Here is a 19,953-nt window from a genome sequence, read left to right on the forward strand (position 1 = left end):
GGAACTGCAGAACAATTCCACTAACATAACAGAAACAGGATCAGAATAGAAGCAGAGCACATGACAATTTTGTATTCTACAAATTAGTTTTTGAAAGTAACGGCTAACGTAACTTTTTACGGGTGGTTAGAGACTGGGGCTTTTTGGACAGATGTTTTGTGTTGAGCATTTTTGTAAGTTTTGGCTTAGATTTGAACGTTTCATGTCGATTGGTGAAATGTATACGGCATATTGTTTGTTATTATTGTTATCCCAAAAAAAAAACATTTAACTCGATGAGACTTGGGGCCTAAACTATTACAACATTAGTGCACAAACAAATACCTAATAAAATTATTCGAATTAGTCTGATCTACATAAAATGATTTTTTACACATTACTCTGTGCAAAATTAACTCGTAATTACAGGCAAATTAATCATAATTACATTATTCTGTGACTACACTTTTAATTACATTGTTTTTCTTCAATAATCCGACCTATTTGTCTAGTGTAGTAAAATAAAGCACGGTAATGCTTTACCATTACCCATAATACTTACTTTATATAGACTTGTTTTGTTTCATATAATATTGTAGTAAGTCATCTACCTCATAAAATAAGATTTGAATTTATTGCTAGTAACTTTTCTTAGCGCATGCATAATGATTTAAGAGCTGCTATAATTTTCCAAAGAACGCTGTTTTATATGAAAGTTTCTTTAATACTGTAATAAAAATGAAAATTATCATTTCAGCTTAAGTATTTTACGTTTAATGGACGAGCATTTTTTGTCACTGGCAAATGTTTATGACGCTTCATTAAAGACAGTCGAACTATTTTATTGCATGGTCTTTAATTTTTTGTGTGACTTTAAAAAGAAACAGTTTTATTGATACTTTTTTTTTAGACTATTTTAGACTATTACATATTGTGATCTTTAAAACAATAAAAACATAATTAATTTGTTCAAGTGTGCCTATAAGAGTCTAAACTACTCCAAATTATTTCAACCTCAACTTGACGGACGTCATTTACGTATTTAAAAATAAACTGGCATTTACTTTACTTTCTCTGTGGCTGAGTCTAGACATAAACAAAACAAAAACGATCCAACGGTCACATCGACCCGCTCAACACCTGAATAGAACCCGTCAAGATGTAGGTTATCGCCCGGTCTAATGTCAAATCAAATCAAATTACTTATTCAGAAACACACCACAGTGGGTCCCGCGTCCTGTCACACCCATGTCGGCTCCCTTGACCTTGTAACTTTAACAGGGAAACCAAAATGTTAACAAGATAATCAGTAGCAAAGTTGTTTTAACTTAATAAGGTAGATATATCCAGGATTGAGTCCCGCCGGGGGCAAAAATGTAAGCTTAAAATTACTCCAGCTCAGGCAAGGTTTGTTCAAGCCCTGAACAGGTAAAACGTATTAATATAAATTCTTAGATAATATTACTTACATCTATTTCATTAAGTATATAATATGTTTATGCAGGTCTTGTTTTTTACTAAGTAGGTATAATGAGTTTTGCTAAGTTTGGGGCTTATTCTAAGGCTGGGTTGCACCATCTTACTTTGACTTTAGCAAACGACAAAAATCTGTCAAATTCCATTCAAAAACATCTGTTATCGTTATACTCGTAGTTACGGTCAAAGTTAGGTGGTGCAACTTAGCCTAAGGCACATTGCACAGACAATAGCCGTTAAGGAAAACACTGAAGCATAAATTAGCATGTCACATAGTAGGAACTAGGAATTAATTTGGAACAAAAATTAATTAGTCTCATGTAATGATTATGAAATAACCATAACAATACGAAAAAAACACAAACTAGCACCACCGACTAATTGCATCATTCTTAGATTCACTTATATTAATATTCATCAAAGGAAGGCAACAATTATATTTATAACATAGAATTTTCTTTACATGAATTAAAAATGCATAGCATGAAAAGCATAATTATAGCACAAGGGCCAGACTTAATTAGTGGAAACGTACAGCTGATTATAAGAAAGGCTACAAACTTAATTTTAGCTGGAAAGTAAATTGCTGGCACGTGACTGGTTAGATCCTAATAGCTCAGCGTGCTGTGTAATCTTCCAGCTTGGAGTTGGATGCTGAAGTTAGCAAAAGAAAGAGAGATTTTCTTTCAGCTTCTTGACTATTTGGCGATTTTTAACAAGTCCATGTACAATTTATTACATGCTTTGTAGCAATGAGGTTGTTAAGTTTTAACTAATTCAATAGTAATTTAGTTATTATAAATTATTTTAGTAGATATACATGTATAATACCTACATCTACTGTTAACATAAACAATCAAAATGTTATAAATATGTGTTTTACTCATCATATTTAATTCGCTCCATCTACTAATGGATTATTGCTTAATGCAATTAGTACCTTTTTAAAATCTGGAATTTGAGTAATTTGCTTAAAAACTCTTAAAATTATGCAAATCGACAGTCTACTCACCCGATTTCGATTATTGAAATGGAACGCGATTCAACAAAAGAATGCCTATACTCGTAATTCGAATTTCGAACGAAATGAAAAATGTTTGCTGGACTAACCAATTTTGCGAATAAACTTTATTTACAACAAATGAAATAATCGTAAACGAATTCAACCATTTTATTTGTTGGCTTTGTCGCCTTTAATGTTTAGCAAAGCCATATAAAATGCTATAATAGAGCCTTCTATCAAGTTTCCAAGAATCTCGCACATTTCACACGCAAAGAAGTAGTACAAATATTTACTGCCAAACTTGAGACTGTACTCGTAAATGTTGCTGATGGTATGTGTATACCTACATTCCTAAAAGACGCACAAACAAAATACTTATTTTGTACTAGCTGTGCCTGTGACTTCATACGCGTGAAAATAGTTTGAATATTTTTTCCCACTTTTGGCAACATTTTTCTATACTGTTCTGCCCATATTGTCTGTAGGATGATTTTTATGTAAGTATAGCCTAAAGCCTAAAGGCTATCCAATGCATTTTTTTTTCAACTCGGACTTGTACCTAGTTCCTGAGATTAGCGCATTCAAAACAAAAAAACTTCAGCATCTTTTTGGTGTGATCTAACAGAGTCTTGTTCTTTAAACCGGTAAAGAGAAAAACATTTTTATTTATATTATTTTCACCTTAATTTAGTATAAAATACGGTGGCATAATTTCTGCTACCACCAGATAAAGATAATATCAGAGTGATTTATTTTTATTTTCGGTTTAAGAAAATAAATTAGCTGTAATTTTAAATAAAAAATACCGGCCCAAAACAACCAAAGCGTTTAAACGAATACCGTTTTTAATATTCTTTTTTATTATTTCGAACACCGCTTGCATATGGCCTATATTTTCTACGCTCTCCTTATTTAGCGATCTTTCGATAGCTTAAACATATTTGCTTGGGAAATTAACCGTCTGAGAGTGTTTTCAGTTCCGACCTTTTACCCTCGCGTGTTTTTGTAAGCTCTCTTATAAGGGATTTTGGAGAGGCACTTATCAACACTGGACTACTCATTTATTATTTTTACGTGTAATGTCAATCAATTTAACATGTGAGAGGTCTCTTTGCTATGTGTTCAAAGGGATTTCAACTCATTTAGGGTAGGTAATCTTTATTATTGATTTATAAATTGCACACACACGTACGTACATCACACGAAATTTTAGATATACTCGTATTTATAGAACATAAATAATTCTATCCTTTATTTATTACTTTACTAGCTTTCCGCCCGCGGCTTCGCCCGCGTGGAAATTTGTCTGTCACAGAAAACTTTATCGCGCGCGTCCCTCTTTCAAAAACCAGGATAATAACTATCCTATGTCCTTTCCTGGAGACTCAGACTATCTCTATGCTAAATTTCAACAAAATCGGTTCAGTAGTTTAGGCGTGAAAGCAAGACAGACAGACAGAGTTACTTTCGAATTTATAATATTAGTATAGATTACTTTATTCTTTACCACTATTTTACTTGTCGCATAATATTATGATTGGAATACTTTATGCATACTACTACGATATACTTCAAGGATAGTAAGATTCATCCATTAAAATATGCTTAACCCATAAACCACCTGGTCTATTCCCCGGTAACAAAGGCTATTGTTAAAGCCTAGGAATATTGAACAAGAAAGTAGGAATACAAAAGGAACTGTCGGGTAAATATTTTTATTACTAGTTGAATATTTTTTCGCGCAAACAGCTGTATAAAATTTTTGAAAACTGAAAATGAACATTGGTTTATAGATCTCAAAGTTCATTATTATAAAGATTTTTTTTAAAATTACTTTAGGTTTTGTTGTGCATTTTTTTTTAATATTTTGTGATTCGCACTCTGCATAGCTTTCGATTAACTTATAAAGTTTATCTGTGGAAACTGATTAGGCTACTGTAGGTACTGTTTTTATTTTTTAAGTTCACATTGTATCAACTCATGCTGTTTGTTTCCTTCATAAAGAAAAATAAAAAATAAAAATAAAATAAAATAATGTGGTATCTTAAGGACTAACAGCATATTTAAAGATTCCTATTTATTTTAAAGTCAAAGTTCCGTGACAATAAAGCTAGAAAAACCTTTTGATTATTTCATTTTTCTTCTCTAAAGTTTTAATAATAAACTTGCCGTATTAATAATGAACAAGCAAATTAGGTATTTTATTAGAAGTTAGTACTTGGCTTGATCTGTAACTTTCTAAACATCAGCTAAAACATAAAAAAGTTAATAAAACCTCGTTACGTCAAAGGGAAAGCAGCAAACAAATCGTAACTATTTAGCATAAACTCCCAAAACGGAATCTGAAATGAAACTTTTTTACTTTAGTTTTCTCAGCGACTCTGATAACTCAATAAATCCTTAGGCAGCTATTTCGGTCAATATTCCTGGAATGTCCTCTAGAGGTCGTGTTACCGAACTAAATGGCAAATTAAATGAAGTTTACTAAAATTTTCAAATAATTTAGTAAGTTCATATTTTTCAACGTCTATGAATATTATTATACTAGGTGCCCGCGACTTGGTACGCGTGAAAATAGATTGAGTAATCCCATTTTTGCAACATTTCCTTTACTGCTCCGCCCCTATTGGATGTAGGGTGAAGTTAGATAGCGTACCTTCCTCTAAATGGGCTATCCAACACAAAAACAATTTTTCAAATCGTAACAAAAACAAACGAAAAATCTCTTAGGATTTGATTTTGAATATAATATTATTAGTAATATGTTAGATAGTATTACCGTGATGTAGATGTGGACGGATCTAGTGAAATGTCACATTGGAAAAGTCGCTCATATTCTGGTGACAAGTTTCAGGGTCAAAGTCAAAAGTTACGTGGGATGAGCTACACCCACATTGTACAGAAAAGTTTTTAGAAACCAAAAAATCATTATGTAATTTAAATTGTATAATAACTTGCTGAATAAAGTACCGCAGTGTATAGCTTGACGTGCTATCGTCTGTACATGAATATAAGCATCTAACTAAATGGTCACTTGTAGACCATGTTTCGTTGTAAAGTAGGTAGTGTAATGTAGAATTAACCTTAGCCCAAACCAATTAAAGTATTTTTTTATGATCTGGTGCCTGCGTCGTGTCATCTATCACAAAGAAAAGTTGCTCTAATAATCTGTAGCGTATTATAATGCCTAATAAATGTGAAATAAAACAAAACACGCTCTATAACATAGGTATTTTAATGCGTACCTACTTAAGCGTGAAAAAAAAACGAACAGAAACAAAATTGATGGCAATTCCACACTAAACTCTATCACCGCAATCGCCACAACAATTGGCATTATGACCCCTTCGAGGGCGCAATTTGTTTCGACTCGATAGGCTGATTACTCCACGAGGAAAATAATGATAAAAACGCGTTTCATAGCTCCCTGTCGTTAGTAACGTTTGACGATATTACATTGAAGCGGCTTTGTGGAGCTTGTGTTGACGGATTTAGTTATAAGTAGGTATTTTATAATAGCAAAAAAGATCAAAACCTTATTTTTACTAGCATCTTAATACATTGGTTTAAAAATGTGTTTAATAAAACTTTTTGGAATAAGCAAGGCTACATACTAGAAACGTTTTTCAGTCAGTGTAACAAATCGATTCTATGATAAAGGACAATGTTCGTTCTCCATACATTGTTCGCCTAAGAACCAACAATTTTGACATATTACTACCCGAAAGCGAAATAATACGATTCTGTGTGTAAGAACAATGATTCCTGATGGACACTTGCCATAAAATTAATGATTAAGAATATTAAATCACAGCGATTTTATAATATGTCGTTTATGACAACATGGCGTCTAATGTATTGTGTGAATGTATGAACACCGATTCGCGAAAAATGTTTTGTATTGTCGTCACGCCGAGTCGCAGCCAAATAGTATAAAATAATAGAACAAGTTTTAGAAATACAACTCGGCATTCCACTTTTAATATTTTATTGTCTATGATGGCCGCAGGAACATCACTATACATGGACTCCCAGCAATAAAGTACGGTAATGCCTCGTACAGATTTTATCGGCAAAAATTATGGAACTTGATAGGTTTTAGACCATGCCACGCACCAAAACGTCCGGAAGTTGTAATAGTATTATAGAATAAACGTTTAAAGACTTATTTATTTAATTTTTCAATGCTTAAGTGTCCATTAGAATGAAAGGGTGCTTAATGTATTAAAAAAAATAGAAAATAATTATGATGGGTTAATGTTTTTGGGCGGTTTTTTAGGCGGTTTCTGACAATGTCCTTTAAAATAACCAAAGAATGTGACCTTGAGACGTATTTTCGAACCATCCTAGTACTTTATTTTAAAGACAAAGACTTGTGGTTGTTAAAACTGATTATTATTTTACCATTAGTCTTCACTCTTAGGCGAATATAAAGAAAGAAAGAAAGAAAGAAACATTTATTGCCATGGACATCACAAAAGACAAAAGAGGTAAAAGGAAAAAAAAGCAAATAAGACAGAGGTGACATAAAACATACAATGAATGAGCAAGTAAACTAAGCAGTGCCACCCTGTCGCACAGCGATGCCCATCGCAATGAATAAACACTGCTATTTCAATATTAATCAACATTATTATTTAAAGTTTAAAGGTTAATTAGTTTACAAACCTTTTCGTTTTAAATAAAGGTCATGACAATAATTTTTGGCAGCAATCATATCGAAGCTTCACTTTTTAAACGGTTTTTTCTACGAGTAAAATTCTCCACAACACTTTTCGAGCTATCTCAACTTTGCAGACTCCACGAAACAGTTCTTTTAGAGGTTTTGTAGTACCACTGGCATTCGTTCTTAACTTTATCTTATAAATCTTATTTCCTCTATTTTTGTAAATAAAGAACCGATAGGATTTATTTCTTACCTCGCCTCATAAGGTGGTGTAAACGATTTAGGGTCTGTTTGACCCTTGCTGATAAAGTTAATAAAAGCCTATTAGGAACTTATCTATCCATCATAAACTACAACTTTTGGATTCCCAGGTCTGGGTATGAGATTATGAGGGTAACAAGCAACCTATATCTTGTAGATGTATTTAACTATCTGCGATACCTAGTGTAGTGTTTGTTATCTTATAAAGGTAACGTTACGTAGGTATTTGCTTGTAATATAATGTTACAAAGCATTAATTACATCAGTGAAAGAGGCGAACCGAGCGTAACAGTGCGCAAATTGATAAATACAACTTGCACTATTTTGACATAACTAGTAACAATCAAATCTGAAATATTACATTACAAGAATATGCTCCAGGTGAGGAAGCACCTTTTGTTAGGTTTTAATTTGCCAGGGAGCGGTCTTTTAAACTGTCTTGAAATGGAATAGAAATAGGTCGTGTTACTTGTTTTGAAATATTTATTTAAATTATTCTTACTTTTAATGTGTCTCGGGAAGAATTCTACCACCATTTATGGAAAGACAATGTTGCACAGCAATATGGCTGTTTGAACAACTTTCAAAATTAGGTTGACTAGTTTGGCTGGAAGCCTAAAACACCCGCAGATTTGTTCTAGGTCATACTTATTGTTTCATAACCTCATTCCCCCACATAATCGGGAGCTCCCGCGCTGTAGCGGAATGGGTATTATTATTTATAGCTTCACCAACTTAATGTCTAATTAGGATTTGAACAGGATTTCGAAATAGAACTCTGTGCCTACGGAAAAAATTGTCAAATGGAAGGAATACTAAGAATAAGTTTAATTTATAGAATTTGAAAATGTAATAATTATTCGAAGATAATCATTGCACTTTGTTAGTCGTTGTCGCTTTTACAATAACAAAGAGGTTTTCTATATTGTCATACCTTTTCCAGATAATCCTATAGAACCTTGAAAAATAGTGTTATTCAGAGCTGAAAACTATTTTTTCCAATTCTGGTATCTACATCTTTTACGTGTTTATTTCTATTAGCTTAGTTTAAATAAAAACTAAAAATATTTCAGAGGTAAGGTCCTTTTCAAACACTGTGCTTGAAAAACTTCAGGAAGTGTCAACAGATATAATATTCATAAAGTCATGCTCAAACGGAAATCCAACGCAAGTTAATTTAGTTCACGTCACTGAAACGCCTTTTCATAACACCCGCGTGTACCTACATAAAGCGAAGCTATAAACTGTCAACTATTATTTCTTGCCAAATAACCTGAAAGTGATCATAAACGGCCAATTTGAGTATAAATAAGTTTGGAACACGAATAGCAAATGGAAAATGATTTGGCGCAATTCTATTCAACTGCGTCGTAAACTGGATTGCTAATACATATTAGGGAATAAGATTAAATTAATTGAAATAATCACATAAACAGTCAAAAAATTACCTGACAAAAACATCGTCACTAATTCCATTCAACCGCGGCGTTATAATAAATTGCTAATATTCGTTCGTTTCAGCCGAAAAGACGTCCACTTCTGGACAAAGGCCTCCCCCAAGGTTTTCCACAAAGACCGGTCCTGCGCCGCCGCTGCGGGCGGCTAATATTGAGGATAGCTAATTATTTATTCATTGACATAATCACCTTTACCAAATCAGTTGAACTCGCACGTGAAAGATAGTAAAGATCATCTTCCTTCTGCCTATGTTCAATGAATTTTTCACTTACAGATAAAATTTCATCAGTAAGTGCAAGAAAAGTGTAAGAATCAGATTTCCGAACTGAAGCTGAACGGAGAATTTGTGTGGAACTAACGAAATCTTACTGGTTACTCAAACACATCTCTCCACTCCGCTTAGGTGGAAAACGGGCCTGATTTATTTTAGTTTACTTAGCTTTCTTTATATTTATTGCTAATCTATGGTTGAATCCCTAACCAGACCCATCACTAGCCTACATGGATCTATGGATTATTCAAACACGCACGAACCAATTACCGCCTCTTAAAATATTAACCCTACTATCAAAGTTGGGAACTTTATTTGGTGATACCGAGCCGAAATTATCAGTTACATTTTAATGTTAATTTTGGTACAGTTGCTATTTACAGATAAAATTTCATCAGTAAGTGCAAGAAAAGTGTAAGAATCAGATTTCCGAACTGAAGCTGAACGGAGAATTTGTGTGGAACTAACGAAATCTTACTGGTTACTCAAACACATCTCTCCACTCCGCTTAGGTGGAAAACGGGCCTGATTTATTTTAGTTTACTTAGCTTTCTTTATATTTATTGCTAATCTATGGTTGAATCGCTGTTAGAGCCAAAGCACACGATGCATTATGGAGGCGGTGCGATGCCGGAGCGAACTCGTTGCGTCGTCTTACATAAATATCTATGTGCTTACCATAAGTTTAGGTACGTTAGGTGTGCTCCCTTAGCGACTGCGTAAAAAAATGACATTAAATGTCTATGACATATTGTGCAGCGCCCCTAGGGGCTACTTTTAAGAAATTAAACGTTCATAGATTTTTGACGTACTCGCTAGCGAGCATACCTAACGTAAACTCAAGGTAAGCACACTGTGGCGGGCAAACGGGCGATACGGCGAAATGTTTGCGGTGCGGCGCCGCAACGTATCGTGGGCATTGGCTCTTAGTATGGTCTACGCATCGCGTACTCATGACCTCTTGGGACCAGATACCCTAACCAGACCCATCACTAGCCTACATGGATCTATGGATTATTCAAACACGCACGAACCAATTACCGCCTCTTAAAATATTAACCCTACTATCAAAGTTGGGAACTTTATTTGGTGATACCGAGCCGAAATTATCAGTTACATTTTAATGTTAATTTTGGTACAGTTGCTATTTATAGAATAGCCAAAACTGTACTAAAGGCCTTCAATGTGAGAGATTTCTAGCTTTGAAATGAGTCAAGTAGAAAAGTGCTAAGTGTTTTTGATTTTTGTTATTGGCCAAAGTTGCGATTCGGGTAGCCGTCGGAGAGGTTTAGTCTTTGGTCCAAACAAATCCACGTGGGAGTTTGAGAAATTAAGAACTAATATACCTAAACTTGTACTATTTTAAGACAAGCATTGATTTGTAAGTTGATAGAGTTATTACAAAACGCAACAGTCTACGAGTACCTATATTCAATTATTTTATTACACTAAGTCATTTTATCAAAGTACACGTCACGTTAACAATTACTTTGATGAAATAACATTGAAATATTTACTCGTGTTAACAATCTAAGTTACAAACTCTATGAAGACATAATTAACCGTATGAATTGTTAACAGGTGAAGGGGCGTGATGCGTCTTCTGTGATGTTCACTCTAATATGCAGTGGGACGGCCTCTACTTCGTGTGTTTAGCATTATGCTGCCTACATACTGCCTCTGGTAAGTGATTTTTAATATTTTTATAACATTTAATTTTGTATCTGTTAAAAATAAATAGCGTTCAGTCCATAGAGATAAAGAGAGATGCCTAAGGCAGGGTACTCACCTGCCATGTAGCACGCATCGTAGCATATAACGTAACCAACCTTCAAATGAGTACGGCTTATGCACGGTCATCGCGTATCTGGCTGCGAGCTCCTGAATCCTACTGCGAGCCGCCTTTGTGCTCGCAGTGATACCGCCACTCGGTGGGTCGCTGCGATCTCCCTGCGAACTTGATACAGTATCTGTGTGCCTACCATGAGTTTACGTTAGGTGAGCTCGCTAGCGAATACGTCAAAAAATTCTATGAAGATTTTATTTCTTGAAAGTAGCCGCTAGGGGCGCTGCACAATATGTCATACATTTAAATGTCATTTTTTTACGCAGTCGCTAGCGAGCACACCTAACGTAAACTCATGGTAGGCACACTGATACATTACATGCTACACGGCTACGTGAGTACCCTGCTTAATGAGCTGAGTTCGAAACTCAGTGTCGTATTAGAAATTCACACACACAAAGTTTTTTTTTTATCTGCTACTTGGCAATCTGTTTCCGCGAAACAATAATCCAATTATCTGTCCGATTTCAATCCGGTTCTTGAGGCGTTCAGTAAGAGACTAGTCCAGTGAGTCATCTCTTTATTCTTTCACTGCGAATCTTTTCGCTAGGTTTTGAATGCTATGTCTCTTCAGTCTAGAAAAGTGGAGACTGCCAGTTCCTTGCAGTTGAGAGGCGAGTTCGTTTCTGTGACTATCCAGTCTCAGTTGGTAACTTTTACTGTACTTTTCAATTTGCTGTTTCACTGTATCCAGCTTGATATCCATGTACATAATCTTGTTACTGACATAGGGAGGTACCTACCGATACCACACACAAAGTAATAAAAATATGGGCTCCTTAATACTCATTATCCACTGCGGTATTAATACTCAACGTTCGAATAATCTTTGGTAGTACGCAAGCAATGTAAACTGTTTACAATATGACGTAGCTGCTGTCATCATTGCTTTCACGAGCAATGTGTTCTGTTTTTGGGCATATTGCTGCGACACCGGCCCCGTCCCTTTGTCACATCTCCCTTTAGTTTCTGTAATCTGTGGTTCAGTCTGTGTTTAAAAAAAAACTGTCCGCAAAGATATCTGCGTATAACCCGATCGAGCTAATTGCGCTGAAATGCGACTCCCTCGCACTTACCCTTACACCTCGCCGCGTTCGCCCCATCCGTACCAGTACCTCTAGTACGAAAAAATTTCGAGTTCGTTTCGTTGCGTATTCAAAGTGTCATCGAAAAAATTTGTATGAAAAATTAAACAGCGCCCCCTAGGGCGGCTATAATATAGTGGGCGCTGTTTAATTTTTCATACAAAATTTTTCGATGACACTTTGAACGAACTCGAAAGTTTTTCGTACTAGAGGTACAGAACGTCGATGTGACGTCACGGCGGCCAGGTGTGTAGTTAACTCTACCGAGTTGTACATTTTGGTGTGTCACAGGATAACTTTTTCGTGCATTATGCGATATAATTAAGTAGATTTCTTACCAAAAGCATAATGATGAACTTTCTGATATTTTTACTTGTGAAGCAATAAGTGAAACTTTAATTCCTTAATTTCATTGAGATTTATGTATGCGCTACAATGTAGCCTAAGGACCTGTGTGCACCACATCTTAATGCGCATTAGCGCGGCGTCGCCTATTTTTTTTTGTCAATTAATATTCATGTCGAATCGAAGATAATTGAAGAGACAAACATTGAATTTAGTCTGTAGTCATATCAGTCAAGTTTACTGAAAATGTTTGCAAGCAATGATGTCCTTGACTGATTTTATATTAAATGTAAATAATTTGTTGAAATTTTCTATTAAAAACCTGCCGTAAAGGAAAATCACGGATATTATTAATTATTAAAGTAATTATAAATTGACAGAATCAATAAAACAATTTCAAAATCAGTAAGGCCTTGTTTGATCTTCTCCGCTACGGTTATAAAACTTTCACATTATTTCAAATTTTAATTAGAACTCGACTCTATTTGACAGCGCAGTGCAAACAGTCCTTCAGAATCAACAAACAAAATTAATAACATACAAATATTTAACTATTTTCAATAGAATAGATAGGTAGGTATTAAGTAGCTAAATAAAAGCTAATGTGAGATTACTTACCGTACTAAATGTATCGAAGCTACCCTTGAAACATTGAATTTTCGGATAGATCCAGTTTGTTCTGTTACCTATTTTTAGTACTTGACTGTAACCTACTAATAAATCTTCATAGAACTCGTGTAGCACTCTCAGGATCTCTAACCAGTTTTTCGATATCTTGTAAGTATAGTTTAGAAATAATCAAGTGAGATCACTTACCGTTTCCACGTATAAATGTATAATAAATAGAGATGCAAAATGCCACTAATCACGAAATCTCAGAAACGATGACACCTAAAAACTTGAAACTGGCAGGACTTGAAATTTTAGGAAACTCCAAGAGAGTAAAACGGGGTCCACGCGTACGAAGCTGCGGGCGGCCGCTAGTAATGAGCTGAAACTACTAGAAACAGTGTGAAGACATAGTGTGGGCAGGCCTCTCACTAGGTGGACCGACGATCTATCTGGTGAAAGTCGCGGGAGGTGCCCGGATGAGGGTGGTGCAGGACCGGTCTTTGTGAAAATCCTTGGAAGAGGCCTTTGTCTAGCAGTCTACGTCCTTCTGATGAAACGAACGAATGAAACAGACTTTCTAAAAACTTTTAAAAATACTATGTATTTTATTTATCACTTCACCGAAATCTAGTTTTTAAAATATAGACTTTCAAACATTCTAAGCCGCAGGCTCGACCGCTAAACATATTCTTTGATCCCCTTTGTCAGATGCAATGTTTTACTTAGACCCACGTCAGTCTCATATTTTGGTAGAACTTTCTCGAACACCTAACAAATTGATAATTTAAGACGTTCATGCAAAGTTACTCGTAGTTTCCAACATGATTTCGTGTTAGAATATTCGGCAGAGTATTGTATGAAAATAACGTTAGAACCAAAATTTTTTTTCTGTTCTATTAACTTTTTAATCTGTAAAAATATTCAAATCATGTGGATTTTCGCAAAATGAAATTTGGAGAGTGCGTAAAAATAGAAGAGAAGAAGAGAGTGCCAGCATGTAATTCGCCTATTGATTCTGTTCTGTGCAAAGAAATAAATAAAATAATACGAGAATGTATAAAACCAGGCTTCTGGTTTACTTTTTAAAGAGGGAGTAGGTAGGTAATTAGATTTAGTAGACAAAGTACATTTCTGTAACATTTCATTGTTAAACAACTGAATTTTATTAGCTGTTAGCCCTTGAGCTCAATACACTTGCAGTATCAAGAAGGTCCTTTATTTATAAAAAATCTGACGCGCAGCTAAGAAACTCTACACCGTACTGGCCATTAGCCCCTTTTTGTTATAAGATAAACAAAATAGAAGCAAACTCATTATCAGCCCGTCCCTAGTCTCATTATTAAAATGAAAGCTTCTGTACCTAAAGTACCTGCAGATAGTTGTGCGACGTCAAGACCATTCAGGCACTTCATAAGTTTAGTTATCAGTAAGAACCATTTCGCAGTCGACTCCATCCTTACTATGTAACTAAACTACGTAAACTAAAGTTTCTCACTAACTGCTCTCTCGTTATGGACAGTGCCGCATCTGTGATATCCTAAACTTTGCCGTGTAAACAAATTGAATCTCCCGCCTAAAGACTTCCCAATCTCAAAGTAAAATTGGAGTTGAGTGGATTTTAATAACAAAGAGAATTTCCATTTGCAACGTGAACGGATTACCAGGAGCGAACGGTTTTTTATGAAACAAAGCTTCCAATTTGTTATCAATGCTGGAAAATTATTTATGTACGGCACAAGCGAGTGCAAAATGATAAAATTTGGTGACCGCTTTAAATACACGTAGCGTTTCGGTCGTCCATAATACAGTGAATGGTAAGTCTATAATAGTTACCGCAATCTGATTTATTTTAACCATTAACACTGTGTGCTGTTATTCGGAGAATGAGCCGTTATTTTATAGCATACAATAGCTCTATGTTTACAGATACTCGTAGCTTGCACGTTTATGAAACCTAAAGATTGCCATTCTATGTCCAAACTAATCTTGGAATTAAAAGCCTGTATTTTTGAAAAGCTTTTTGCAGGAAACTTATGTGCGTCAAAAATAGCTATACCATAACTATAATACTAAGGCTGAGTTGCACCATCTTATTTTTACTTTGACAAACGTCAAATATTTGTCAAACTATATAGGTACAAAAAGCACCGGTTATTGTTATTGTTTCGGTTAAAATAAGGTGGTGCAACTAAGCCTTATTATTTTTATATACTTAGGACCTATAACTTCTTCTTCTTAAAAAATATCATCATTTACTAAGCCTATTAGGAATATTTCGATGTCACGAAAATGTTAGAGAAGCGAGTGTTTCCTAGAAACCGATGGATACTATCTTATTAAATTCTGTTAAAGATATATTTGATACATGGAATATTTTCATATTAGCTCTAAAATAAGGTACATTTTCATAAGTTACAATCGAAAAGATTTCTTTGAATTATGATATAAGAGTAATACTTATTGGCGAAAACCTTTACAGTGGAATAAAACCAACCTTGACAGTCACAACAGAGGGATTTTCCTCTTGGAAACTCAAGATTTGTCTGCGTTATTTTTTTATATTGTAGGTAAGTATAACATGTAAGGAGTGTTTTTAAGGAAAAACGCAAATATTTTTTACTCTGGTATTACAAAATCAGTATTGAGAAGTTAAGAAAAGAAATCAATATAAATGTTCGGCTTTCGTTTCTGCGAAAAAAGACAAAATAATACATATTTTTGGTAATAAAAATGCATAAATTAAGGCTTACTTAGTAGCAATCTCTTGATTGGCGAACAATCGCGGATTATAAGGCCCAGTGTGAATTTTTCATAAGTGTCACGATTCATGCTCCAACTGATTGGCCGGCTCATTGGTCCCATATTATGCGGCTATGTAAGTCGCGTATGTTTGAGGACAACCCATAATTTGGTAGTCAACTGGCAACCAGCAACTGGAGAGACACTCGGCCTCGTCGACACGCGCACCGACGATCGCCAAACGGCTAGAGTAGCTTCTGTACTCGCCACTCTGCACGGTGAAGCTGGAAAAGGTCCTCAAGCTACCAGCGCGCATCCCTTCAATTAAAAAAAAAGCAACGAGGATTTTGAAATTTATAAATAACTTGAAAAAATCTTACTGCCTAAGGCCTAATTAGTTTGAGATGCAACTCTTAACGCTAAAAATTAAATAACTAGAGTATTTTTGTAACCTAGGAAAGGGCAGTTTTAGGGTGGGTTGCACCATCTTACTTTAACTTTGACAAACGTCAAAAATCGTCAAACTCCATACAAAAAGCACCGGTTATCGTCATAGTTACCGTTAAAGTTAGGGGGTGCAACTCAGCCTAAATGTCTACTAACTGATCCGAATAAAATTCAAATTGGTATGGTAACACATTACCGGAGTTAAGTGTTCATAGGGGTCACTTAAAAATAGGGATTGATGGTAAAACGGGCAACAGACTCTAAAAACATTATTTACGATTTTGTACAGAGCCACTGCGATTTCCCGAGGACTACCGCTCGAATGGTGTCAGGCGGAGACGGAGCGATGACAAGGACAGCCTGGCGCTATCCAGGGAGATATTTAGGAACATCACCAAACACCTCCGGGAGAATATCAGGAGGGAAGGCGCCACGGACAGAAACGAACATTTGTTACAGAGTGAGTATAGGGCCCGAGGGACGTGTTTTATATTTATACCCTCAATTTTTCAAGTTGTGATACGTTGTGTTTTGTGTTAGAAACTTTAACGGGTTTGCTGTTTTTGAAACGGAACTAGTCCTTGTGAAACGTGTTTATAAATACGGAACAATATTTCAATATAACAATCAATGAATACTGTTATTAAAATACGATTATGATTTGACATTTAAATTCAAATAAAATCTCGATAAATTCCAGTATTTTAATTAAGTTCAACAAGTAGGTAATACGTTTTAATCAGTTTATACTTAATGAATTTTAAAATAAAACATACATTAATTTTTGATGACAAATACAAAAAAGCTCGTAACCGAACCTTATCAATTATTTATCATAGTTAAGTAAATTGGTTAAAACAATCATTAAATTTATTGCTGAAATACCAATTGAAGTGTATTTTATCGCAATTCTCCGAGTGTATACGAATAAAATAAATTATTCCCAAAGTTTCGACAGATAACTATCGTCCCGGCCAACAGTATTGTTTTGCATAACAATTTAATAAATGAACTACACAATGTTTATGCATGACCCTTGTAACTTTGATGCTTTTGAAGTTGGTTAATAATTATTTGAATGTGCTTTTTGTTTGTTTTTTTTTTACCACTCGTATAGTCTGCGTCAAATAGTTCGTGACACGCAAAGTGGCCAAAAAGTTAGTCCAATTTTAACAAAGACGCTATGTTATGTTGCGCATTTTATTTTTTTTATTTATTCTTTACAAGTAAAAATTGGCTACTTTCAATGTCAGGAACTGTTTTACGCTAACTGAACCTACTTATAGTAATAATGTCACCTGAAAATTGAAAATTCCATTAGTTTATAATTCAACGTATAGTTGGTATAGTGAGATAATAATAATCTAAGTAAACCTACCGCTAGTTATCAATCTCTGTACGTACTTACATTGTAGATTGTGGTATTAATTATCCAGAAAATGGATGTGTAAAATTACTTTCAAGTTATAATTACCATAATTTCACTAGCGTATTAATAATTATATGTAATTAGTGAATAATACCCGGTATATATTAAGTAACTTAATATCTTTCCCGAACATTGTTTACTCCAGGAAAAAAATTACATGTTATACTTTCGTGGTTTTGTATAGACTTTTTAAAAGAGATATTACTGGATATAATTATGATGCGGTACATGATTCCCGATTTTCAATAAAGAATACCTATATGTTTACCGGATATTGACTTTTTGTGTGTGTTTTTTTATGGGACAGGAGGCAAACAAGCAGCAGTGTTTCACAAAAAAAGTCAATATCCGGGACGTAATTATTAAAATGACGTCACATAAATGGTTGATGGTTAAAAGTAAGATTCGAGTCACTCCTTGATAATGTCATTTTGTCAAAAGCAGACTGGATTTTTCATTAAATCCTGACACCTGAATGGCTCCCCCATTACAAAAAACGTCTTTACTTCAAAAGAGGTTTCGTGACATATTTTAATGGTGAAATTTAGAGCGATGGTAAAAGTTTACGTGTATAATTACAGAGGGTAATAGAAACTCCTCTTAAAAAGGCTACGGCTTTAAATAGGTACGTACCTATATACACGCTTTGTCAAATTATACTGGTGTAGGAAGAATTGGGATAGATGTTTTAAGCAAACTTGATCGAACGAATTCAAAAGTGCTTATAATTTCCAGTTTTTTCTTCACCTTTTAATAAAGCAAAATTAATTTTAAAGCACAGTGAAAATATTATGCTATTACAAGATTTTGACATACAGGTCTATTTGTGATTCGTACTTAAATATTACATCGTACCATGCAACTTAGGAATATGAGGAAATAACAATCTCGCATCGAAAAAGAATGTTGATTGTCTACACGCACATATTTGCCATAATTTCTAGTCCTAAAAAATAACTCTGACTGCACATCTTTAAAGTTAACTTTTGTCCGCAGATAGGATAGAAGAACCCCGTTACAATGCTCCCTACCAGAGCTACCATGACCACCACCACGAGCACCACTGGGGGCCATACTTCGAAGACGAGAAGTACATGGAAGTGACGGCCCATGTGGGCTCTGAGGCCTTGCTCAACTGCAGGGTGGTGATGCTCAAAGATAAAACGGTAATTTACCTACTATAAGACGTAGCGTAGGCCGGCCACTAGGTGGACTGACGACCTGGTAAACGTGTGGGAATGTATCTGGATGCGGGCAGCGCAGGACCGGTCGTTGAAGGCCTCGGCCATCAGATAGGCCTCGGCCATCAGATAGGCCTCGGCCATCAGATACGGGGGTGTCTGGTGGCGTCTAAAGAGGCCGCGACGGCGCAGCACGTGTCCTGCCTGCGTGCCGCTCGCAGGAGGTTGAAGGCGTGATAACGCCTTGGTTGGGCTGGGCTTGGTTTAAGCGAGTGAAATGCCGAGCAGGGAACGCGGACGAATGCTTGAGGCAAAATGCCGATAGTGATGGCCCGCGTTCCCGACTCATATGGCTACCGAGGGCAACGTCAGGTTTTTAGTGGGTAGGCCCTGCCCTTCTGGCAGGGAGAACCCCACATAACCCACTAACCGCCCCCGCGGCTGGTGGGTATACAAATCAATGTATTTTCCTGACGAAAAAAAAAAAAAAAAAAAAAAGGACCGGTCGTTGAGAAAATCCTTTAGATAGGCCTTTGTCCAGCTGTGGACAAAAAAACAGAGGTCGTCATTTGGCTAAAATTAACAACGAAGTTGTAAAATAATTTTTAACACTAACTTAACTGGTACCAGGTTATTACATGTTTGCAACATTCAAAGTTGTTGTATACCAACCACCTTTCCCACTGATTTTAAAATAATTCAGTTTTGAAACTATTATTAAGCTAATGAAGCTGTCTTACAAAAGGACGTTACCTACAAGTAAATTTTAATGTAGAGACAGTTTACAAAAAAAATACACAGCAATTTATAACTAAAACACGAGTAAAATTATACGAGTTAAAGCGCTTAAGTTGTTTTGCGTTAATATTTATTATAAGACTCCCACTCACTACATTAAAACTAATTACTTACTTCCCACGTGTAAAGGTGACTGTACAAAACCTTTTCTAGTCCACTCTTCTTTCACCTGGACCACTCAAACGCCGGAACCATCAATAAACGTCCACCAACACGTTCCTGGAGAATTGAAAGAGCGCTGTAACGGGGCTTAAGCAATTCTCGATAATCCCATTTGATAAATAGCAAGACTTAAGTCTTATAAGATACGAACGTAGACCTAAATTACCACCATTTTATTATCTTGGAAATAAACAA

General features: G+C 35.3%; 1 protein-coding gene across 1 annotated transcript in view; it reads left to right on the forward strand.

Moving 5' to 3' along the window:
* The window catches only part of LOC114357032 (defective proboscis extension response 18), a 29,462-nt gene that overhangs the window by 5,504 nt on the left and 4,005 nt on the right, over positions 1-19,953 (forward strand). Inside the window, exons 2-4 of the mRNA XM_028310452.1 lie at positions 10,696-10,797; positions 16,478-16,648; positions 18,614-18,783. Coding sequence (XP_028166253.1) covers positions 10,737-10,797; positions 16,478-16,648; positions 18,614-18,783 — 402 coding nt within the window. The 5' untranslated portion in view covers positions 10,696-10,736. The remainder of the gene's footprint in view (positions 1-10,695; positions 10,798-16,477; positions 16,649-18,613; positions 18,784-19,953) is intronic.

The sequence above is a fragment of the Ostrinia furnacalis genome, unplaced genomic scaffold (genome assembly GCF_004193835.3).
Source record: "Ostrinia furnacalis isolate ACB-3 unplaced genomic scaffold, ASM419383v2 OfSCF0216, whole genome shotgun sequence".
In the NCBI taxonomy this organism is placed as follows: domain Eukaryota; kingdom Metazoa; phylum Arthropoda; class Insecta; order Lepidoptera; family Crambidae; genus Ostrinia; species Ostrinia furnacalis.